This window comes from Haliotis asinina, chromosome 3 (genome assembly GCF_037392515.1).
Source record: "Haliotis asinina isolate JCU_RB_2024 chromosome 3, JCU_Hal_asi_v2, whole genome shotgun sequence".
Classification (NCBI taxonomy): domain Eukaryota; kingdom Metazoa; phylum Mollusca; class Gastropoda; order Lepetellida; family Haliotidae; genus Haliotis; species Haliotis asinina.
Genome location: NC_090282.1, coordinates 70,577,055 through 70,601,185, shown reverse-complemented (window position 1 = coordinate 70,601,185; position 24,131 = coordinate 70,577,055). Strand labels below are relative to the sequence as shown.

The 24,131-nt window shown below is 41.5% G+C and overlaps 1 protein-coding gene across 1 annotated transcript in view; it reads right to left on the bottom strand.

The window, feature by feature from the left end:
- Nucleotides 1-230: 230 nt before the first annotated feature.
- The window catches only part of LOC137278391 (neural cell adhesion molecule 1-like), a 42,005-nt gene continuing 18,104 nt past the window's right edge, over nucleotides 231-24,131 (bottom strand). The window contains exons 2-5 of the mRNA XM_067810686.1: nucleotides 22,146-22,442; nucleotides 10,016-10,201; nucleotides 1,887-1,979; nucleotides 231-833 (exon numbers count right to left, since the gene is read on the bottom strand). Coding sequence (XP_067666787.1) covers nucleotides 457-833; nucleotides 1,887-1,979; nucleotides 10,016-10,201; nucleotides 22,146-22,442 — 953 coding nt within the window. The 3' untranslated portion in view covers nucleotides 231-456. The remainder of the gene's footprint in view (nucleotides 834-1,886; nucleotides 1,980-10,015; nucleotides 10,202-22,145; nucleotides 22,443-24,131) is intronic.

The window sequence follows — 24,131 nt, the reverse complement described above, 5'->3', positions numbered from 1 at the left end:
TAACATTTCGCAAATCGTTTTCATCTGAACTGCTAATACACCATTAAAAAGTAGGGAATATTCCATTTTGCGTGCATATTATTAGCCAGTGCCAATGCATATAAGAAAAAATAATATATACCAATACAGACGAAATAAATCCAAAGGGATGGAATAAATTGTCCATGGAATAAATATGTTCCCTTGAATTTTCTTCATCATCTGTTTCCTCCATGGCTTCATCATTTCTATTTTGTAAATCTTGTAAATCCAATATCCCCTACTTTTTGGAATGGTATACCATATAACATGGGTCTGAATTGTTATTGAACTGAACAGTCAATGTGTACATTCATTTGAGATATCAATATCCTTCGGTCATGTATATCCGATATCCAGTCGAAACTGCCACCGAGCACCATCACGCTGCGTCACCAGCCACTGCAAGATCGTACACTACACAGCAAGCATCCTCGTCTACAACGTCAAGAACAGCACACTGACCAGCAGCAGAACCTGACTGAGGCCGTAACACAAGTACATGGCGCAGTTAGTGATGCCGTACGCATCCACCGTAACTTTGAAAGACCGCTGCTTCCGTCCTAACGGATTCTCAACGTTACAGACATAGGCACCAGTGTCGTCCTTCGTAAGCTTGGAGATGATGAGTCGGGAACCACTGGCTGTATCTTCTATTTTAGCGCGGTTGGAATCGGGCTGGATGACCTCGTCGTCTTTCAACCACGTCACATCCGGTTTGGGGTATCCGAGGGCATCACAACTTAGGTCTATGCTGTTGTTTCCGCTAATAGTAATTTCCTTGTTTCCATCACCATTTTTAAAATATGGTTTTCCTGAGGACAAAACGGTAAACAGAGATCAATAACTGTTTGGTTATTTTGTTAGGAAAGGGGCAATGACTGATCCGTTGTATTTACAGTGTGTGAGTTACAGCACAGTCAGCAATAAGCTAGCTATACGGCGACTGTCTGTAACAGATCGAGTATAAACCGGATATTCCAGTGATCGACAACATGAGCATCTATCTACCCCATTCGAATGCGATGACATGTGTCAGCGAGCCTGACCACTCGATACCATTTGTTGCCTCTTACGACAAGCATTGGTTTCGGAAGACCAATTCTCACCCGGATCTTCACGGATTATTTCTTTTCAATAAGGACTTGTTAGACTCATAGGACTCTCGGTCTGAGAATAAGGAATTTCAAAAGAGACATATATGTATACATACAAAAGTGTAAAAGAAACAAAACAATATGAAGATGTAATAAACGTATGAAATCTTTTCCAAATGCAGCCTACAATAATTACGAAATTCTGGACAAAAAGATGAAATATAATAAAAAGGAAGGAAAGAAAAAGTCTATATCATCATTTTAAACACTCAAACGTCAAGAAATGTTAGACTCAGTTCCTTGAGAAGTTTCTTCATTGTTGGAAGCATGGGTCTGTTCATGAACTCTGCTCTGGGTGGAGATTACTCTCAAAACATCTCCACCAGACATCACATGTCCTTCCAAGACATTGTGGCTTGTCATGCTCTTGCCAAAAGGGAACCACATGCTTGTGCCTTATACTAAGTATGGACATGATGCAACTCTGCACACTGCCAAGTTAGGGGAGATAACTCATGCTCATATAGTAATACTGGACCTTGGAGACCGCTAAATACAATTATCTAGAAAAAGCATGATGTGTGGGTTGTCACTATTTTACCCCGACCCCTTCAGATATTCTCTATGGTCTGCAAGATTACTTCAATGGTGCAAGTGCAATTTTCAAAAAAAAGCATTCTTCTAGTCTCCTAGAGAAAAGTTAACTACATATATAATTAATGGGGGAGGGGGGTGGGGGTGGGGGCTTCATGACAATAAACGAATACTCACCTGACATTTTGACCACGACATTGAAGACCTGAGTCTGGTAACTCCTGGGAAAGAAGGTGATTCTGGCCGTGTACTCCCCAGCATCATCTTCCACTGTAAGGAGCCAAACACACGCAATAAGGAGACGAACAAACACACTCAGACGGGGCAAACTGCTATTGTATATCTGAGCCTAATTGTCCCATCTTCGATACATGTTATTTTTATATAGAACGTCTAAAAGTAAAGCTGAAACAATGAGGTTTCTCGTAAAAATGGTAAATAATTAATCTGCCAATGAAAAGGCGTGTGAACGTGTTCGCCTTAGAGTCAGCCACACGCCGTGTTCGCCTTAGAGTCAGCCACACGCGGTGTTCGCCTTAGAGTCAGCCACACGCCGTGTTCGCCTTAGAGTCAGCCACACGCCGTGTTCGCCTTAGAGTCAGCCATATTGCAGGTGCATCATCGCAATACTCGATAGATAGCGAGGGGGTGAGTGAGTGAGTGAGTGAGTGAGTGAGTGAGGTCGCTTCAAAACCCCTTTGAAGAATATTACTGTTAGGATCCAGGTCAGTCAACTAACCACTGTCGGAAAGCCCTAGGGATACAGTTCCTTGACGTTTACCACGAACACGAGCATTGTGAAGCAAAATAGAAGCAAAATGTGGTTTTCAAGAGATTGAGTGGGTTCGGTTTACGCCGTTTTTAGCAATTTCCCAGCAATATCACGGCGTGGGGACACCAGAAATTGGCTTAACAAATTTTATGTGGGGAGTCGAACCCGTGTCTTCGACATGACGAACGACCACTTTAACCACTAGACTACCCTGCTGACCCATTTGGGACTCGAGCCCACCACTCGGGCCCCATTGAGCCATGAAAAAACCCATCACTTTTAGCTTGGTCTACAGCACCACATTACAAAACACATACATTTAATGTTGTCAACACATTCATGTATTGGGTACCGATTGTCCTTGATTACCCGAGTGGCAAAATAGAGTAAATCTATATTTGCAATATTGCCATTGTCAACTATATCAATAACATCAGAGCCTGAAACCCATCGGTGGCTGGAATTAATAATGGCATTGAGTGTTCCCTGGTGACATCGAAGTGGTTCTGCCATGCCTTTTTTCGTCCTTGTTACAATATTCATTAATTGAATTTGATGATAAATGAATTGCATGACAACATTGAGCGAAGCAGTTGAGCATAACTATTCACAAAATGACAGCTCTCTTGGGGGATGGTATGGCGTTCACAGACTAATGTTCGTGTCTTTTTATCACAGGAGCGGCGATATAGCCTAGTGGTTAAGGCGTTCAGTCGTCTCGCCGAAGGTTGAGGTTTAAATCCCTACCTGGACACAGTTCATAAACCACATTCCAGGCATCCCATATTCCTGGAATATAGATATTCTTTTCCAAATGCTTTTGGTTTTGCATGGATAAGTCAGGAGATTGGTAATCAAAAAGGCTTTATGAAACTATTTAAAAAAAGATTATCTGACAATTGTTTTCAGGAATGGCAATCATGTTTACAAGACAACAGATACTCATTACAGTGTACTCATTATAAATATTTAAAATCTCTCTCTGTTACCTGTGGAGAAATACTTGTTATGTCATGAGCTTCCTCAACATTTAAAAATTATATATGCTAGATTCAGAATTATAGACTAGCCGTGGAAAGGGACAAATATTCTGATAATAAATATAATGAACGATACTGTCTATATTGTAAATCTCATAGTATTAATTGAAAATGCATGACATGAATTTTATGTATGTGATGCATACCGTAGTATCAGGAATAAATAAATTAAGAAATATTTTAGTAACTTCCCCACAAATATATGTTTCATATCTATTCTAGAAAATAAAAATATGGATATGATAAGAAATGTATGCTTGTTCTTAGATCTTGTAAATATGAGACACAGACCGTACATACTGTGAAATGCAGTGATGTGTTACACATCATCATGATTGTATTCTGGGCCGGTGGCCTGTTACTAAGTGAAAATGTCTGTCTGTCTGTCTGTCTGGAATACAGATAAAAACGGTGTAAAGGCCAACACACACATCCTGGTCACCTCTAAGGGGAGTAACTATGCACCGAACACTCAGTATACAAAAGATGCTCAGTACTCATATGCAGTTAGTCGAAAATGAGTCATCCCGCATGAGTTTGCTTAGACTAATGCTTTCTCGGAATATACCTAATTTTGATTGTAAGAAATAAACCCAATGAAATTGAAAAGGATCTCTGAACCTGGGGAAATCTAGGCATGTGTCATTTAGGACTTTAGCATTGCAGGGACGGCCAGGCAATATGGAAAATAATGTTGTTCAGGGACTGTGAGACAGGCTTGATATTGTTTTGTGATAGAGAATACAGACATTAGATAGGTTCACATCCACAACCGAGCTGGGTCCCAGGTGAGTATAACTATAAACAGACATAGCATACTGAGCTGGGCCAAACTAACAGTCTAAGTAAACTTAGTCTCAGTACTTTTCGTTACACTCGATTACTGAGTCTAACGAAACCTAGTAGGAGGTCGTGTCAGGTATTCTTTGAGCGACCCATGACCCACCAGTCACACGCGAGAAGGCCGAACGGATTTAACCAATCAGACATCGGCTATTGTTTAGGGTTTGGCGGGACTTTAAAAAATCGCTAGTCGCCGACACTAATCCCTCAATAACTGAAAATCTGCATAAAACACAGGTATTGGACCTGCAGTATGTATGTTTAATGCTTTCTGATGACATGGGCACCATTAGCTAATATGTCCGCAAGCTGACATCCTTGAATACTGACAAAACGCTATTTTCAGCGACTGTTTCTCACTATTGTCGGTATTGTATTGTGCTCCATGTGCATTACCCGGTAGCGATCGTATGGGAAATAGCATTCGGAATAGTTCGGGTACAAATCCTTTCCAAGGTACAAGTTCAGAAGGTATGTGCGGATGTCCACTTTCGCGACTTGGTAAGCTGTGTTCTGATTGGTCAGTCTCAAAGGTTACCTAACGCGACCTCGTACTAGGCTTTGCAAGACTCAGTAGTGGAATGTGACGAAAAGTTTACTTAGACTGGCCAAACTAATGGACTGTAACGAGCAACTGCTCTGAAACAAGATAAGGCAGTGCGGCAGAGGAGTGGCCGACGTTTAGCCCAGTAGATACTTCATTTCAAAATATATATCTGAAAACAAGGATAATAATCCAGGGCAATTCTTTAAATCAGGACTTTGGGTAATCTTGAAATGACCAGTCATTCTGGACTTAAGCAGGACCACATTGATAATATATTTCCTTGAGTTTGGGAGACAGACTATAGTTCAACCGGAAATAGAAAAACACACGTTTTTTTTTCATTTATACCTACAGGTTATGTAGTCAATATGTGAAAGTGTGAAATATTTGTTAAGCAAGCCTGTTTACCGCCTGTATATTTTAAAAACAGTGTTTCTCTATTTCTGATAGTACTGTAGCTCTAAGAAATGAGAAGTAAGGCAACAGATATTAGATGACTTGGTTTTCTCACACTTCATAGGAACGTTTATATGGTATATGGCGGCGTGTAGATACAGGGATGCATCTACGGATCAACGATGCACAAAGTGATCTTGGTCTCTGACGTGAAAACGAAGGACACAGCTATAGAGCTGACAAACCTAGAAACGGGATGGGAACGAAACGGGATTCGAACCCACAACAAGTCTGAAATTTACAACAGACATAACAGCGTCTGAACAGAATGGACCATCCGATCCCCTAAATCACCAGCTACACACACTGGATATTCCCCACATGAATACTATAATGTCTGTGCACAAAGCTCTGATATAGACAGAGTTTGCCCCCGGACATATGTTAAATCATCTTAATACAACATGACAAAATGAGCCTGGAAACTCCCTTAATTTCGTTATATACTGGGCAAAATAAGTTAGGGATACTGATATTTTTATGATTGATATTTTATCATTGTGTCAGTGAGTAAATAGATCATTATTCGAAATTTGCATATACCCTAACCTATGTTTGTCCAGTATAGGAACAGTCTGCTTAAACGGCGCGCATATCCGTGCGCATTGCCCTCTCACGGCGCTACCTACATTACTATAATCGGTCAATGCACTTTCCGATAGTTTTTCAACTCCCTGGTGATCATACAACAATGCTGTCTGGTAGGCGCAATGAACTAACACACTGATGGTCAGAACATCCTCACGGGTACCCGTTTTACAGCTGGGTGAACTGAGATAATGTGGATCTATGTATCTATGTATCCATGGATACTACGCAAATGGACCCGGACCTAGGTCCCTCTACTGGGGAACGAACCCGGGGCCTTCACTGCAATATTGCGCTCCACATTTCACGGAACTACTTGAATGTAGACTTACATGAGCTGTATTGGATGTACTTGTTTCGAGGTATGAATGGCAGAATATCTATCTAATAAACATCCATCTTCCCTATCTCCTATGTGATGACCTTGAAGTCTTGCCATCGGGCCCCGCCAATCATTGAAAGAGCTCATTGATTACGACTGGCAATACAGTAATTGCATCCACCAGCTTTTGAGCCGTGCCTCGGACAGTCTAACGTTGCGGTGACCTGTAAATCACCCCTGAATAGCGCCACCAGCAATTGCCGGTCAGCCAACATTTAATATCTAACAAACATGGCTGCTGATGTTGCCTTTCGGCCTGGATGTACCCTCGTCTTAGATGTGTGAGAGATGAACCATGTGTAGTTACCCTGGCGCAAAATCGATCAAACTTTTCTTTACAGCTGAATGTCTCAAGAGGACGATGCTATTTTATCCATGTGAAAATTTGCTCGCTTGCCGCCTACATGACTGTTGATAAAAATGTTGACAGATAAATCAGGGAACGCCGCGACGTCTGTAATGCCATTTACTGCCAGTGATAATCCTATCCTGAGATGTAAGATAATCGCAGCGTTATTCCCTGAATTTTATCATGTTTATTTGACTTGCGATGGACGCACTGTGGCCCAATCTCCCGAGTGGCTAAGATCAAACAAGGCTGCTGGTTTGATCAGGAATAATTTCATTCACTGATGACACAGACACGGTCATCTCCTGCATGGACCTCTCTCGGAAAATATGAACTATAATAAAAAATAATTTTGCACTGTTTTGGTTTAAAAACTCAATTTTAGAAACAAAATGTCATAAGAATATACATGGGTTAGATAATTGTTGTTAAAAGTTGCACTTGACATATAGCGTCATTTTCATGACTTTCTTAAGGGCTGAAGTGGTGACCTTCGCTAATGGAACACGGTGACATGCATTAACTAAATCAGTGAGCTTGATCACCTGATTCGTTCATCATTTAAGGCTTAGCATTGCGGAAATGGCTGGGCTGAAAGGAAAATTATGCGATTCATGGACAGTCGCTTACTTTGAACATTAATTTTATATGGGGGGTCACTGACACTGTACATGGGGCTCCATAAAAATCATCATCACTCCCCCTAGACATAAATAATAAAGGTTCCCTTACATACAACATAATGCCTCTGGATTAACGCCACAAAACACAAACTCGTGTGATTTTTACTCTCAGAACCGTGTACTCTACGTGTTCGCTAGGAAAAAAAATGAGAGGCAACAAAATCGCACCTTCGTTTTCCAAACACTATCATAATTATTGACAAGGCCGAAAGGGAGACAACTGGCGCCATACGGGCTGGATTTGGTTCAATGCGTACCACTGGTGAAGAATGTGAAAATGCATGCCGTAAGGAAACACGTTTGTATATTGATTTTAACATGTACATTACAGACTGTAATTGTCCACGATCCCCTTGGGACGGGAAGTGTGACACTGTCATTAATTCCTCACAGAATAACAAATGTATTTTTAGAGAACAGGCAACCCCTAGGGAGCGGCTCCGTGACTCACACCCCTCTTGGACACGAATTTCACGCGTTTCACGATCTGCTGCACGTGGTGATTCAAACCACGTTAGAGTCAACATCCGGGCACTGGGTTACGTCATCATTGGAATATGGCAGCTTATGTGTAACCCGTACTATGCACCGACTTCAGAGACAATTATCGCTGACCTATATTGACAGATTCATTGAAAGTTCTGTGATTCATACCTTCCCGGGGTGAATAGTATTCAATCATGCTTTTAAATAATTCATGATTCATTCAATTCAGCCATCTATGGATAAGTCCAAATGTTCTCTACGCTATTTCGTTTATCATGTAAAGCGTATATAAAAATATAGACGTATAGGCGATAGTAATAATTATCATCTATCCATCCATCTATTACATTGCCGATCAACCAATACTTTTGGTCAAGTTTTAAACTTCTGGAAATCACACCTCAGATTATACAGACTCGATTATTTACATATGGCTGCCATATAGCTGGAATATTGTTGAGTGCGGCGTAAAACTAAACTCACTCATTCACTCTCTCACACATCACATACCAGCTTCTAAAAGCCGTATCCCATTTGCGAGGATTGATGTTCATGCTGTTGATCCCTGGATTGTCTGGTCCAAATCCGATTATTTACAGACCGCCGCCATACAGCTGGAATATTGTTGACTGCGGCGTAAAACTAAACCCACTTTCTCACTCTCATGGTGTCAATCACTGGATTGTCATTACTATAGAAAGAACTGTGCTGAATATGGCATTAAAAGTTAACTTAAGAACATCTCTTACGTGTGAGCGTATAGATGAGTTAGCCAACGCCACAACGATGCATTAAATTATATAACATAATTCCTCAAACAGAACCAGACTGCCTGGTCAATATTCAGCTTTCCAATACTTGCCATTAATACATTTACTATATTTGGGCCAGCGGACCAGCTTTAACATCACCCGCTGCAAGCCATTTCTTCTTGCATGATGTGATGAAAATGTGCAACACGCACGGATCGCAACGAGAGAAAAATATACTTGCGACACCGTTTTACGGTTACTATGACCTGTCTATAACACTTACTCAACAAACTCCAATTCCACTATATTTTCTTTCTCGTGGGGTTTAATATCTCATTGTTTCTAAAAACCGACTTTATCTCTAGGCTCAACGGGACTGAAAACAATTCGTCGTTCATGGTAGACAGACAATCTCTGTAATCTCAAGACTTTCAATATCTCCTGGGTCTATTCGTACAAAACGATTGCAGTGTTGCGACTTGAGATTAGATATATTTGCGGGAAATGTATTTTCTTTGTCCTCTTTAAATTTAACAGATGAATATGTTTTCTTTGTAGCCAAGACATGCAAGAAAAGCATTTTTATATCTACATAGAATCACAAAACAAAGAGGGGTCTTCTTACCCAAATCATTCCATGATACACTTATTTCTAAACATAAAATCTTGAAAGATTGAAAAGTGAACAAGTGCAATTAGAACGATTCCAGTTTTGAGGACCTTTTGAGTAGTATTTAAGTTCTATCATATCTCAGTTTGGAGAAACGCCCAAAGTGATGTTTAAGGTAAAACTTAGCAATATTACAGCTGTATGTCGAGTCTAGACCAGAAAATCCAGTGATCAACATCACTAGCATCGATCTACGTTCTTGAGATACGATAACTACTCGATTCGGTTCGAAAGTTTTGCTAAACTGGTAAATTGCTACAGTCGATCCGTTAAAAGCTGACGCGGAATATAAACTCCTTTGAATGCGGATTAAAACTAAAGTAATTCATTCTACACATTACTGGCAAACAAGGACAATTGACCCGCATAAGCATGCATGAGTGCTGCCCACCGGCGCTTTCTGTTGAGAGTCACGTGGTCCAAGACTATCGACGATCAAGTGAAGTTGCTATAGCGACCATATGGCAGTCTTATGAGCAAGGCGTGTGCAGATACGCGTGGAATCAATTTTATCGTCATGTACTGCACATCCACTGTCCTACATCTGCTCTCCCTTTCACAAACCAGATTGGGTTGCTGAGTGCCGTGCACCCTCCACTTCTCGTAAGCGCATTCACTGCGCCGGTCAAACTTATCCATGTTTGCCAGTAATAATTGGGTTTGTCATCGCAAATGCCCCTATGAGTCAGTCGTAATGATTTCGTGGTATGACAGGTTTTCGGGGTCTGGTGTACTCACCAGTCTTTCCGATGGTGAGCGTGAAGTTCCTGTCTCCGTACGTGACCCGCCCCTCCAATTCCGGGATTTCGTCCAGCATCTTATCCCCCTTGTACCAAACCGTACTCAGCTGTTCGAACGTAGTTTCTGCTTCACACTTGATTGTCACGTCCTCGCCGACTGTCACGTTAGAATTCTGGGTTAAAACTGAAATTGAAAAAATGAAATATGTTAATGCCATCAAGTAATTAATTAAGCTTTACACCCTATCGGGCTTACACGAAAAAAATGGCTTGCTACGCGCTTGGAAATCGTAAGTTGGATACATTTTTCGGTTACTGTACAGTATACGTATTGTTTCCTTCTTATACGACAGGGCGATGGGGTAGCCTAGTGGTTAAAGCGTTGGCTCGTCACGGGTTCGAATCCCCACATGGGTACAATGTGATAAACGCATTTCTGGTGTTTCCCGCCGTGATGCTGCTAAATATCGCTTAAAGCAGCGTAAAACTAAACTCAGTCAGTCCTACACGAGAGTAGTGTTCACACAACATAGTATTCGCCATGTATGTATCGCTGTATCTCATCATGAAGACTTTTAACGTGTTTTCCAAACTCAAAATATAATACCAAAATCATTGCTCTCACATATATCGGTTTAACGTTGCTTAATAAAATGAGGTTTGTTTGTTGTCAGATTGTTTCAACTTTAAACAGTGAACTGTATGGTTGATACCAGATACACATTCGTGGCCATTCGAAGAGGGAATATTGGTGTAAATTGTCTGAGAGCCGTCGCCCGTCTTCTGCTGAATCGAGACAGCCCCAAATCCTACGCGGAAGATAATATTCTTATTTGAAGAAGCCTACGTGCTTCTAACATCATCGAGAAAGTTAAGTCTGATGAAACTCTGATACAGTGGTCTGTCATTGTTGAGGTGATTTAATTTAGTTCGCGTTGTATCGCTTTTCCCATTTAGATGCATTGAAGAGTCTCTCAGAGGACCTTGGCATCAGCATTCTGAGAAATATTTTGTTTAAGACTTTTTCATTTCATTAACTTGTTATATGATGGTCTCCAGATTTCATAACACAACATTGGAATAAGCGTACAGTAAGCTGACATTCCGTGGCAACTCTTAAGTGGTTTGAAATTGAAATGAAACCAGACATGAAGCCACGAGACTCCGACGTAGGTCGTATAATAACTGGATAAAGTTCATTTCGTGTATATGTAATTGTACAAATGCCGCCTTGATCGTCTCCAAAGACCTTTTGGCCGCTTCTGGTGTAGCCGATTAGTGCTGACTTCTTCCGGAGAGGGGAAGGCCGGTGGCTCGATTCCCTGTCCTACCAAAAATGCGATAAAATATGACTCTTGTTGTTACCTAGCCTGTCTCTCGACATTAACAGGATACAAAGTCTGTCGGCCGTGTGGTCCTACAGTCTGAGATGCAGAATGAAGTACAGCATGGTGTCTCAATAGTCTAGCATAACTGTACTGACATTCATTAGCTGGTTCAAGCCCGGGAAGTCGACAAATGAAGATTTACCACCCACAATTAGTGTCGACTGCGATCGGATTATTGTTGTTGGTTTCACCCCCACTGACTTAATCTCCTAGGCAAACAGTGAACACAACTAGGATTAGCACTTTGTTAAACATTTAATGGTATCTGAATATGCGAAATGTTTCAAACAAATACAAAGCATACATGGAGCATGATCAACATGTGTAAATTGTATGAATCAGTCTTTCATTGAAAACAGCATTGATGCAGCTGAACAAGCATTTATGTACCAACACAGTCTGCAATGTCTATCCCAGGTGAAGGAGAGGAGAATTCAATTTCAAGCCCGATCTTTTGGGCATGGCGCCATTTCCACTGTATGTGGTGGAAACAGCAACCACGTCGCTGGGTTCCAGGGAGGACAGGAGCAACAGCATTGTGGGACTCACGTTTAAAGTCCATCTGGAAAGTTTCTGGTACCAGCTGATGTCCTAGGTTCACTGAGGTCTGTTTCAGATTGGTAAACATCCGTGTGTGTGAATCCCCGGTTCTGTCTGACATGAGTCTATACGAGGGTCCATAGTCTCAAAACATCACTACTTAATATATAAACACTACCCGGCACAACCCAAGTCAACAAAAGCAGTACATGACTTTACAAATTTCACAGGCAATTTGTCTCAAAACATCACAACTTAATTATATACATACTACCCGGGAAGTTGACAAAAGCAGTACAGCCCCTGTCATTTATTGACGTCCAGGGCGGACGCTCATCAGCCATCGCGCACGCCGGCAAAACAGTACGCACTCACGTACACACACCGCTACATAAGTGCAATAACCCTGAACGTGACCTCACGTATCAATATTCCATGCCACCTCTAATATACGCTTTGCCTTCCGTCAAGAGCTGGCAATCGATGTAGATGATATAGATAGGTAGTCGTTCACTAAACATCGATCTATTATCGATAAATTAACTTTGAGACAAAAATTGCCCAAAACGTCTAAAAGAAATGAACATATTTCTCATCGGTGAGTTGTGGTATGTTTATTCACGGATTACTAACTACACAGCCCCGTGAACCTAATTTAGAAACAGCATATGAATAAAGACCTACAATTGTATATTATACGAGTAAATCAAACTTTGTTCTATCACAGTTAAAAGTTAATGTACCACATTGTCGATAATTTTCGTATCGATAGAATTATTCATCTTTCCAATATTTTTTTCCGATTATCGATAATTTTATCTCGTCCTACGTCCATCCCTACTGTACGGTGCCGGCCACTAATGGTGTACAACGGACAGTGTATTGAAAATGGCTTGGGATAAGTACACACAAATCGCGGAGCGGAAGCACAATGACTAACGTTATTTATCCTCTCCGTCACGCATGGTCCTCAGTCCAAACACAGACAAACATGTTTTTAAAACTTCGCTAAACCCACGATTCATCTGACAGCTGTTATTCAGAAATACACACCGAACCATGAAAGAATCAATATTAACATAATCGAAATCATTTCGTGTACAAACCTAATTTGTGCTGGACAAATCTCGTGCAATGTTCAGCATTTTTACGAAGTCTCGAATTGTCGGGTATATATCGTGGCGCTGACAGAGCATGGCTTAGTATTCTTGAAATATTTTCACATGTGTATCAAATTAATGCTTTAAAAGGAGGAACAATTACTCAGTTTCGATGAGAATTAAAAAAATACTATGTGAGTGAAGAATAATGATTACTTAATAAAGTTTTTCAAATCCTCCACCGGCGCCGGGAAGGCTGTCTCCAGATTTTTGGTTATAAAACTTGATCAAAATGCAATTTCATCAGCCGCGTTTCTGATTACGTATAATTAACAAACATAAAGAACGACACGTAGTTTACAAGGACTTTTAGATGTGTGATTTAGCTAGTTTGTGCATGAAATTCCCTCTTCAAGTTAGGCAATCGATGACGCTGCAAATTGAGGGGCCTCATCGATTGACAACTCAACATTACACGCTTGTCTGGACATGCATCTGACGAGATGCAGACAAAACGGTTTTATGTCATTTGTCTGCTTGGGTGGAGAAACAGTTAATATAAACTAAAGACTAAATGCAAGTTCTTGCTATTGTCATATATTGGAAATATAAAAAATGACGAACTTTTGTAAATCAAAACGATGTACAGTGTAGGTTGCATGACACGGAATGTTATATTTTGTAATGTACATAATCAGAAAAAATGCCCAAAGTACTAAAATGTGTCCTTTAAGACGAAAGTGTAACCGGAAATAACTATTTGTTACAAGGAACCCTACCCCTTACCCCGAAACCCGTCAGGGAACAACAACTCAGTAAGACAGATTGTCATTCAAAACCTACACAACCATATCCATTTCTAATGAGAGTCTGTAATATGTGGTCTAGACTGGTGCAGTCGGAAATGAAAAAGTCTATCTTTTTTATCAGAATTCACTAACATAACTGAAACAACCGTCTTTGTAGAACTTGCACAAATTGGAATTGCACAATCGATTATTATTTTGTTAGAAAAGTTTACTTAGGAACGTAGAAAGTGTTTTGTCTCTTTTTGTCACAAAGTAATCGTAACAACCGCCATGCTTTTAAAAGGATTGTCGACAGCCGTAGCAGTACTGTTGCCTAACGGAACAGCACAAAGTTCATACAAACTTCTCTGGGTTAAGACAAGGGTAGAGTTATTTCAAACAACCACATTCCTCAAAAAACTTTAGGACACCCGACCCCGTCGGACTGGGCAGTCTGGTGGGTCAAGCGTTCTAGTCTGTCTACATTACTGACAGTGGAGCAAGTTTGCCGTATAACAAAACATATCCATTCAGAAATCCTGCCTTAACCATTAGAACATAAAGTGCGGTCGTTTACTTTGCAAACTGTTACCGAATACCCGTGTACTTTCCTTAAGGAATGACCTGACGATGATGTGACTGTGGCAGTATTGGGAAAGGCGACCTTTTGTTTGAGTGTTTGAAGGTTCTGCAATCAAAAGGCAGATAAAGAAGAACCGAGATGATATGAATCCAAAGGGCTGCATGGAAACAAACGAGATCCTAAAACGCAATGATAGATTACAAAAAATGAAAGCATTTGTAACAACAACACTGATTTCATTTGTTTACTTGTTTCCTTTTTTACTAGTCCTCTGCATTAACGCTGCCGCTCTAAGCAACTGTTCCATTGATCGTGTTTTATTGTGTGCCATTACAGAGGCGTAGCTATCATCATAAAAAAAGCCCGGACTTATACATGATTGTTGCTAAAACGGTTGGGCAAGCCGTCAATACTGTCCAAGTGTAAAGCTTTGCGATCTATGGGGCTTACGCGGGATGTTAACGCGCTTGCATTGTATGCCAAAAATTGTCCAATATATCAATCACCGGTTTGTCTGGTGCAGCCTTTATTTATAAGCTATCGTCATTCAAGACAGAGCCTTTGAATGTTAATTGTAAAAAGACGTTTGAAACCTTATAAACGTGCGTTAATTCGGGACTGGAATATTCCATGACAATGTCAAGCATGTCCGCTGTATTAACCACGACACCAACAAAACACCTGACGCCGTGGAGGAAAATGAAAAACAACAAAATCTCCCAACTGGAGTATCCAATCTGCTTTAGGTTTTTTAATTGGTTATTCAACCCTTCAATCAACGACACTAGTTTTATAGTAATATGACAAAGTATAGTACACCGTCAAGTCTGGAACAGATAATCCTCTGTTAACTTGTCATCATGAACATAGACATCTGCAGTTGAGATATAATGACATGCATCCACAAAGTCAGCACGTTTGGACACACACACACAGACACACACCAACACACACACACACATGCGCGCGCTGAGAAACATGAAATCAACGATGGGTTATTATGCCAGATGTCATTTGATAATGTCATTCAGTTAGATGCACCGGGAAACATGCTATACTATACATAACAGTATGACATGGAGACGACCCGCCTTGGACATCATTTCCCAGTAAACTCAGCGTCAGTGCTAACAACCACAACGTGTTGACGCGAGTCCCTAATCGAACTGTGTCTGCTCGTCTGATTATGGAACAAACGAAGCTGATGTCAAGGGCTAAGGTCTCAATAAAACCTAGAGGGAGGCCAAAGAGTGACAATCGGCACCGATAAGGCTTCGCACTCTGACGTCCTTGGATGCAGGTCCAGCCACCTCTGCCGAACAAGAGATGCGATGCTGACTTCTACAGATACTGGATCTCAGAGACTCCCTGCATCTCTAAAGACGCTAAGATGAATCCAAGAAAAGGTTGTTTTTTTTTCAAATAATTTAAGAAAAGTTTACACGTAATTGAAAGTTGACCTTTACTAAGACAGCGGGGATCGATACTTTGGCATTTTTATTCAACTGGCTTTTATTTCCAGGCAAGGAATATTTGTGTTTTTCATCTCTCTTGGCTGACACTTGAAGACGTATCAGTGTATATTGTCACTTTATTGGCACCTAAGTATCATAATACTATCTGTCAAATACTAACAGACATACATCAATGCAATGGAAAGTATTGAAACAAGTGGATAACTGCCTAATCATTTAGATGTCATTCCCCCGAGCGCGGCTCCAGAAAGCAATTGGAGCTACACCACGAGAGTACTCTATGTGGTTATTGCAGGGATTTGGAGGCTTATTGATTTTGACGCTGCCGAGTCTCCATACAATTATCAGTAAGAGACCTGATAGCCTCCTCCTTATATTAAGCCAGGAGTGTCCGTCAGCATGATAAATAAGACTTGACGATATGTCTTCTGTAATGCCAAGTCGACCATGAACACACCGCTGTGACTGGCAAGATCTAAAGGTTCAGCATTGGTCCTAGATTCCGGTGTCTAGAGACATCGTCGATATAAGATGTATTTATTCCTTCAGATGAACAAATGACTTTCTGTTAGAGACTGTTCAGTCAGTGTTCCGATATGGAGAGCACACTCAGTTTGTGAGGCAGCCATTATGTAACCATTAAGAAGACGCATTGCCTTGGATGGACTTGAAGCTCTTGGGTTGATCAATCAGTGCCTACATTGCGCCTATCAAACCTCAATTGAACATCAGCACTGACAGGAATCGTGCTTTCTAGTCTCTGAAAAATCACATTTTAAACGATAGATTGTCAGCATTGCCTTGTCTTTACCGCATACTTTCCCTTTTTAAAGCCAAATATGTCTTGAATATGTATAACAATGGCTTTACATGGATTTGTGAAATCAGATGATAAAAATGTCCAACGTGTTTAAAATGTAAGTGCTCTCTATTTTCTGGTAGGGGTTTATTAAAGTTGCAGTGAGTTATTGTGAGGAAGAATCCCGAGGAGTATTTTACAAATATGTTTAAGCTTGATCTTTTACAAATGAAGTCCTCTGCATAACGACGGCCTGTATATGATTGAGTTTGACCCAAATAAACCAGTGGTTGATAATACCAGCATCATTCCATGCCGTAGGATCAAGGTCACGCAAAGAAGCAAGTACCACACTCAGCGTTTGGCGATCTGAACGGTACTAGCAGTATCTTCTGCGGGCCCACAACTGTTTGATTTGACTGTACAGTGTACGTCTTGTCCGGACAAGACAAGCCAAGGCTGCCTCATAGGATCTGTTGCCTGCAGGGGCGGTGGGGTAACATAGTAGATAAAGCGGTCGCTTGTCACGTCGAAGATCCGGACTCGATACCCACATGGGTACCATGTGTCCATTTAATCGTGTCCCCTGGTGTGATACTGCTGAAATACTGCTAATAGCGGTGTAAAATCATACGCACTCACTCACTCACTCACTGACTATTGTCTGTAAGGCCACTCATATACCATGAGCTTCTGGTGCCAAGTTGTTCCCTTGTTGTTCCCGTGGAGTGGTTCCCAATCGCAAATGTCACCCCCGTCAGTGTTGACGGGGATATAATCTCCAGACATCCAGTGTTTATTTTTTGTCACTAGTTCAGAGAGTTGGTGTTGATTCCATGACCATTACGTACACTGTACACATCCATCATAGGGCTGTTATTGCCTTGTGGAACATAGCGTCAACATTCAGCTGTCGCGGTGTCTCATCTTCGGGTCTCGGTAAGGAGGATGTACGACTGCCAAGCCAAAGCACATTTAGTGTTGCAAGCAATCTGCATAATATTTGGCAGCAATCTGCATAATCTCATACAAGTTACCATGTTTCACCGCCAGCGCCAAATACGCCAAATGAGAAGCTGTGAACTGGAAACAATCACCATGCTGACTTACCAAGTTCAGTAAACTACGGTTTTACTGTTTCACATTTCCACTTAGATGTACATGTCGGCGGAACAAAAGGTTCGTTCTATCCGTCAATTCGCTATAAGCGTGATCGCTACAAACGTAGTTTATCTCACTGATTGTTAACACCGGATATACTGAGCACTTAAGAAACGGAACTCTGGCTTTTTGACAAGTTCGTAAACAGAAGAAATCAACATGAACGCTTACTTTTAGGAGATTTCATTTTCTTTTGCTGTACAGTATAGCCAAGTATGTACTTGATGAGGCGATATATAATATTTGAATATTTCTCTCTCTCTCTCTCTGTCTGTATATATATATATATATATATATATATATATATATATATATATATATATATATATATATATATATATATATATATATGGAATATGGCTGAGTATATATACATATATATATATAATATGACATGTTCCTCGCTGAGTTCCATTGAAATTAGCTTTGACCTTACCTTACTCATGCATAATTCATGACGAAAAAACGGACGGCATGTTCTCGCATGCAAAAGACGTGATATCCGAGAGTTTCATTGCTGCTTCATCTAAATGTCAATTCAATAATGTCAAATAGCCAATATATCTAGAAATAGAATCGATTTTGTCTCTGGGTGTTTCTTTGTTTATAAAGTCTGGCGGATATTATTCCAGGTGAAACAGTACAATTGTAACACCGGTTACTAGAATTCCCATGCACTGGTCTACACTCAAATCGATCTGGAGCTACAGAGAGCCCCTAGCTCGTCGAGTTAGCCCGATATTTCAGGACTCTGTCGTTTGTTTAGGATGTAACGGTAATCCAGTGTTTAGCAGGACAAAATAGGTAATACTGACTGAAATGTTAGTGTTGGAAAAATACCCAATATTGTTATCAATCATTTTTCATGGCAGTGTGAGACAGTATCCGTTGAGACGAAACAGACAATACATGACTGATGATGTTGCTCAGCAATATTCCAGCTATATGGCGGCGGTCTGTAAATAATCGAGTCTGGACCAGACAATCCAGTGATCAACAACACGAGCATCGATCTGTGCAATTGGGAACTGATGACATGTGTCAACCAAGTCAGGGAGCCTGACCACCCGATCCCGTAAGTCGCCTCTTACAACAGGCATAGTCGCCTCTTACAACAGGCATAGTCGCCTCTTACAACAGGCATAGTCGCCTCTTACAACATGCATAGTCGCCTCTTACAACAGGCATAGTCGCCTCTTACAACAGGCATAGTCGTGAAGGGTTGTAACTGTTATTGGCATGGATATCTATCATTTTCATGGGAATCTACTTTGTGAGTATTGTTGGAATTCAGCAGATCTAAGGAAATACGATCTCTGTGGGAATTCAGGAGACCTAAGGGAATACGACCACTGCAGATCATTGTGATAAATCAGCCGATCGGAGGGAATAAATGCCCTCGACCATTGTGGGAATTCAGTAAACCTAAAGGAATAAATGCCCTCGACCACCGTGGATATTCAGCAAATCTAAGGAAATAAATGAACTTGACCATTGTTGGAATTCAGCAGATCTGAGGGTATAAATGACCTCGACCATTGTTGGAATTCAGCAGATCTAAGGGAATAAATTACTTCGACCATTGTGGGAGTTCTGCAGGTGTGAGGGAATAAATGACCTCGATCATTGTGGAAAATTTAAACATCTTGTAGGATAAAGGCTCTCTACCTTTGTGGGGAATGGGAGGATGTGAGAGAATAAAGGGTCTGCACGATGGTGTGAATTCATCCGAGTATTGTGGGTTTGTGGGACTTCCTTTCATGAAGCAACCTTTACTGAGGTTAACCTTAACTCCCATTCTTTAACACTGCACTAAGGTAACCTTAGTGTCTTACGATCACCATAGTGCTTTTCTGAAACGGTTTCCTTGAGACGATAATAACTGTACATCAGGCGTTCAGTTCAGGTGCGAGGAATGCAGTTTCGAGCATCGTGTTAGTTTCACGTCACGTACCTCTTCCCAAGAAATAAGCAGCTCAGTCAGACGTGATGGGAAATGTAGGTTCCGCTTCCGGAATTTCCTTTTCATGGTTCTTTTACATCCACAGTCCCGGAAGTGGGAGTTAATTCCCGCCCAGTCCCATGTCCGCCCAGTCACACAGTGCGTTTCCAGTGATATTTGGTATCTGTTAAGTTATATTACAACAGCTCGGTGTAATCATGGCCTACCTCATTATACCGATGTCTCATTGATCTTCTGCTCAGCACTCGGTCTACCTGGACGCTGTCATGATCATCCATTTACCTTGAAAGGCAACGACACAACGTTGGAGCTTCTCCATGACGGTAGTCAACGTTCGAAATACTCGCCTACCCGACCGCCGCTTTATTTTCAACACAGATTCACAAATTCACCTGCTCGACGGTCAGGTTAAAATTTAGACATATACATTTTGCTCAGGGCTGGCAAGTTTACATCTAACTAACCCTGTGGTCTGGTTGAAAGTTTTTGAAGTATGATACCCTGGAGTAGTTTGTCTGTTTTCTTGTGGGAATGATAAAACCCTTTTCCCTATCCACAAGTAACCTCTGCCACGATGTCGACTACAGACTCCTGTGTTTATGATTCACTATCAAATAGTAATAATATTCGCGAAGTAGTGATCGTATCCTGTTCCAACGGTGCCACCCGTCATAAACACACGCAAAGGCTAGTCTGCTGTTCACCAGCGAATATCGGGAACACATGGTACAAGGCGAAACAGACACATTTTTGTCACCAGTACACCATACTTTGATATGTCCTCAAAATGTCTATCTCAAGACCTTTTAAACGTTTTACTGACGCCTCGAATGGTTTGATCTTGAATAAACAACTCCTGAGGCAGGAAATAAAGCCGGAGTTGTGTCTTGGAATGTTGCTGTCATCCTGCTGTGAGACAAGTATTAGACTTATCTTTGTTTGTTTTGAATATGGCAGGCCACCGGGCCTACAGCCGACAACAACTGTAGCACATTGTTGATTCAAGATACATTGACATACTAATTCATATGTATGATGTTCATATGTGTGTTTGACCGTTCGGGTACAGTTCATCGTAAATACAAGGTACAGCGTGGTAGTCTAGTGATTAAAGCGTTAGCTCGTCACGTTTGAGGCCCGGGTTCGATTCCAAATCTAAGAGGGTGATGGGATAGCTTAGTGGTTAAAGCGTTCGCTCGTAACGCCAAAGACCCGCCAAAGATCCTCCAGATGAAGACGGAATTGGGGTGGCATAGTAGTTAAAGCGAAGTGAAGTCGTACCGAACGCCCGGGTTCGACTTCCCACATCGGTACAATGTGTGAAGCCCATTTCTGGTGTCCCCTGACACAATTGTGCTGGATTATTGTTAAAGGCAGCGTAAAACCATCCTCAGTAAGTCAGTCAGTTCAAATGAGACACAACGTGTGAAGTGCATTAGGGGTGTAACCGTCAATATGCCTGGAATATGGCTAAATGCGGCGTCAGACAATACACACTTCAAAGAACAACGCCTCAGTGTCACACGTGAAAGTGCAACAACACCAGACACACAGACAGGAAGCAACAGACTGTACAGCACTAACTCACCCCGTTGGGAAGATTCATGGTGGATCCAAGTTATATGACGTTAGATATCTACTGGGGAAAGTTCGCGTTAACGAGTCCTCTGGGCGTTTAATACTTCACCACGATGGGTATTCTCACACATCACATGATTTGGTCTGGGGGTGTCCAGACCGAGGTCTAGTTGTATAGTTGCATAACCGTAACGTTAAATCATGTCCTCCTACCTCTACTGTCAGGAGGCCCTACAATTTGTTCTAACATTATTTACGTGAACTGCATGACACTAGTAATCATATAACGCACTCGACAGTACTTCATCAATAAATACTGATCATCAAAAGAAACGCAAGTTCCGAAAAAATACAATGTCATAAAAGTAATCGTTCATATTTATGTCTTCTGTTGCGTTTCCTTTGGACCAGACCTTCTGGTTCGACACTGGACCAGACCTTCTGGTTCGACACTGGGCCAGACCTTCTGGTTCGACACTGGACCACGAGTAGCGATCTACGCATTTGGGAAACGATGACATGTGTCAAGTAAGTCTGCGAGGCTGATCACGTATCCCAGTTAGTTGCCGCTTACAACAAACACGATTTCAGAAAAACCAGATCCAAAAACTAGTCATTTCAGTGTCTTCCACGATCGCAGCATTTTGGGTACAGGGAATACTGATGTCAGTCAAGTTTCAGTCAAAACACAATCCCACAAAATCTTCATCTGATAACTCATAAATGTTAGTGTAAACTTGAGAAATGCCTCACCTCTAATGACAACCAGATTCACCGACTTCTCCTTGGAGTTGGCTTTGCATAAGTAGTTTCCAGAGTCGCTCATCTCAACAGACTGCTTCGTGATCGTCTTCGACGTCACCTGCTTGTTGTCCACAACGTCAGCTTTTTCCTCTACGTAGAAATTCTGAAGCTTAGGATCCCCGTAGTTGGTCTCTATTTCAATTGTGGCCTTCTTCGGAAGATCCGTTGCCTCGCACGTCAGAGTGAACTTGTTGTTGACCAGTGCGAACATTGGACTGTGGGACGGGATGATCTTCAACTCGAATCCTGGAAAACAAAACATGTCAATCAGAAATAGGTTTCAACTGGACGCAAAGTTGCAAATACAACATAACCGAGGAAAACTGTGAACGGAACCCACAATCATCAGTTTCTGGTGTGCTTTAGGGAGGTAACGCTGAAGACACCATGCTTGCCATAAAAGGCGACTATGCCTGTCGTAAGAGGCGACTAACGAGATCGGGTGGTCAGGCTCGCTGACTTGGTTGACACATGTCATGGGTTCCCAATTGCGCAGATCGATGCACATGTTGCTGATCACTGGATTGTCTGGTCCAGACTCGATTATTTACAAACCGCTGCTATATAGCTAGAATATTGCTGAGTGCCCCGTAAAACTAAACTCACTCACTCTGCTCTTAGTCATTGTCTTCCCCAAAGTTTTCAAACAAGGACCTTCAGTGCCCTTGTAAAACATCAAGTTTCAGATTATTATTATAATAAGAATTCTTCATAGGTTTTGGGTAATGCATTTTGGAGACAACATACCTCTTCAAGGGGAGAGAGCAAGAACGACTGCAACAAAAAGACCTGAACGATATACGTGGGCAGACCCTTAGGAATAATTTACGAAACGACTTCAACTCAAGTCGTGAATGATTTGGCGTGTCCAGACACTGCATCGGCAGAATTCAAGCATTATTCTGCGTTCAGTTTTTATTATATTTGTTTTGTAGATACGTAGAAAAAAGATAGCTGTATTTCAGGCATAAAAATCGTGGATTCATCGACTTTTTGTCAGACGTAGTAATGCTCTTGATGGTTTATCACTGCCACAAATTCTGTTTCATATGACGTCATCTGAGACGAGGTGAGTGATTGGCCGAGTGCATGTGGCATTACGCCGTCAGTTTTGACAGAAGTCTATGACAACTTGTTGTGAGAGGATAGCATGATGCAGGTCTCAGACGTTTATATCTCTGGTGAAACCCACGACATATGTTGGTGCGTAAGTTACAAAGCAAAAATCGGCGAACCCGGCTCGAACCTCACGACCATGCGTTTCTGACAGACCCAAGGGACATAACTCTGCAATACCAACTGTATATGCGGCGCCCCATTTGACAGCGTCATCCGCGAGTACTAATGCAATACGCAACACAAAACAACAGGAAACTCAGCGAATATACAATTTATAGATAAAAAAACGCAGGCTTTTAATGTTAACAAAAATATACCGACAACTGTCGACATCAATGATCTCTGTAATTGTGTAAGCCTCACATAAATTGTTTAAGGAGTGGAATGGACAAGACAAGTCCAAATAGCCACTAAAGCATTAGCACACCAGGCACTGGGATCTCTCCCTCGTCTACTTGAGCTGCTTTTACCGCTGTAAGCCTCATAACTCGCCATTCATGTACCCGGTCGTGATTTCTCGCCAACCATTATAGACTATGGAATATGATACTTCGAACACTGACCACAGCTGAACCAGACGCCGTCCGGAAATTGCCTTGCTTCGATTAATTGCCACTCTATTCAACTGCGACCTAGCCAAGCAAACTGGGTGTGAAGCACTGGTCACGAAACAGGGAAACAGAGACGAGGCGTCTATCAGCATCCATTACTTGGGGTCGGATTGATGAAGGTTGACTGAGCAGAGACCACGAATATAACACACCGTTAAATGCCCATACATTCTGTGATGGTTCATTTGCGATAGAGTGAGTGAGT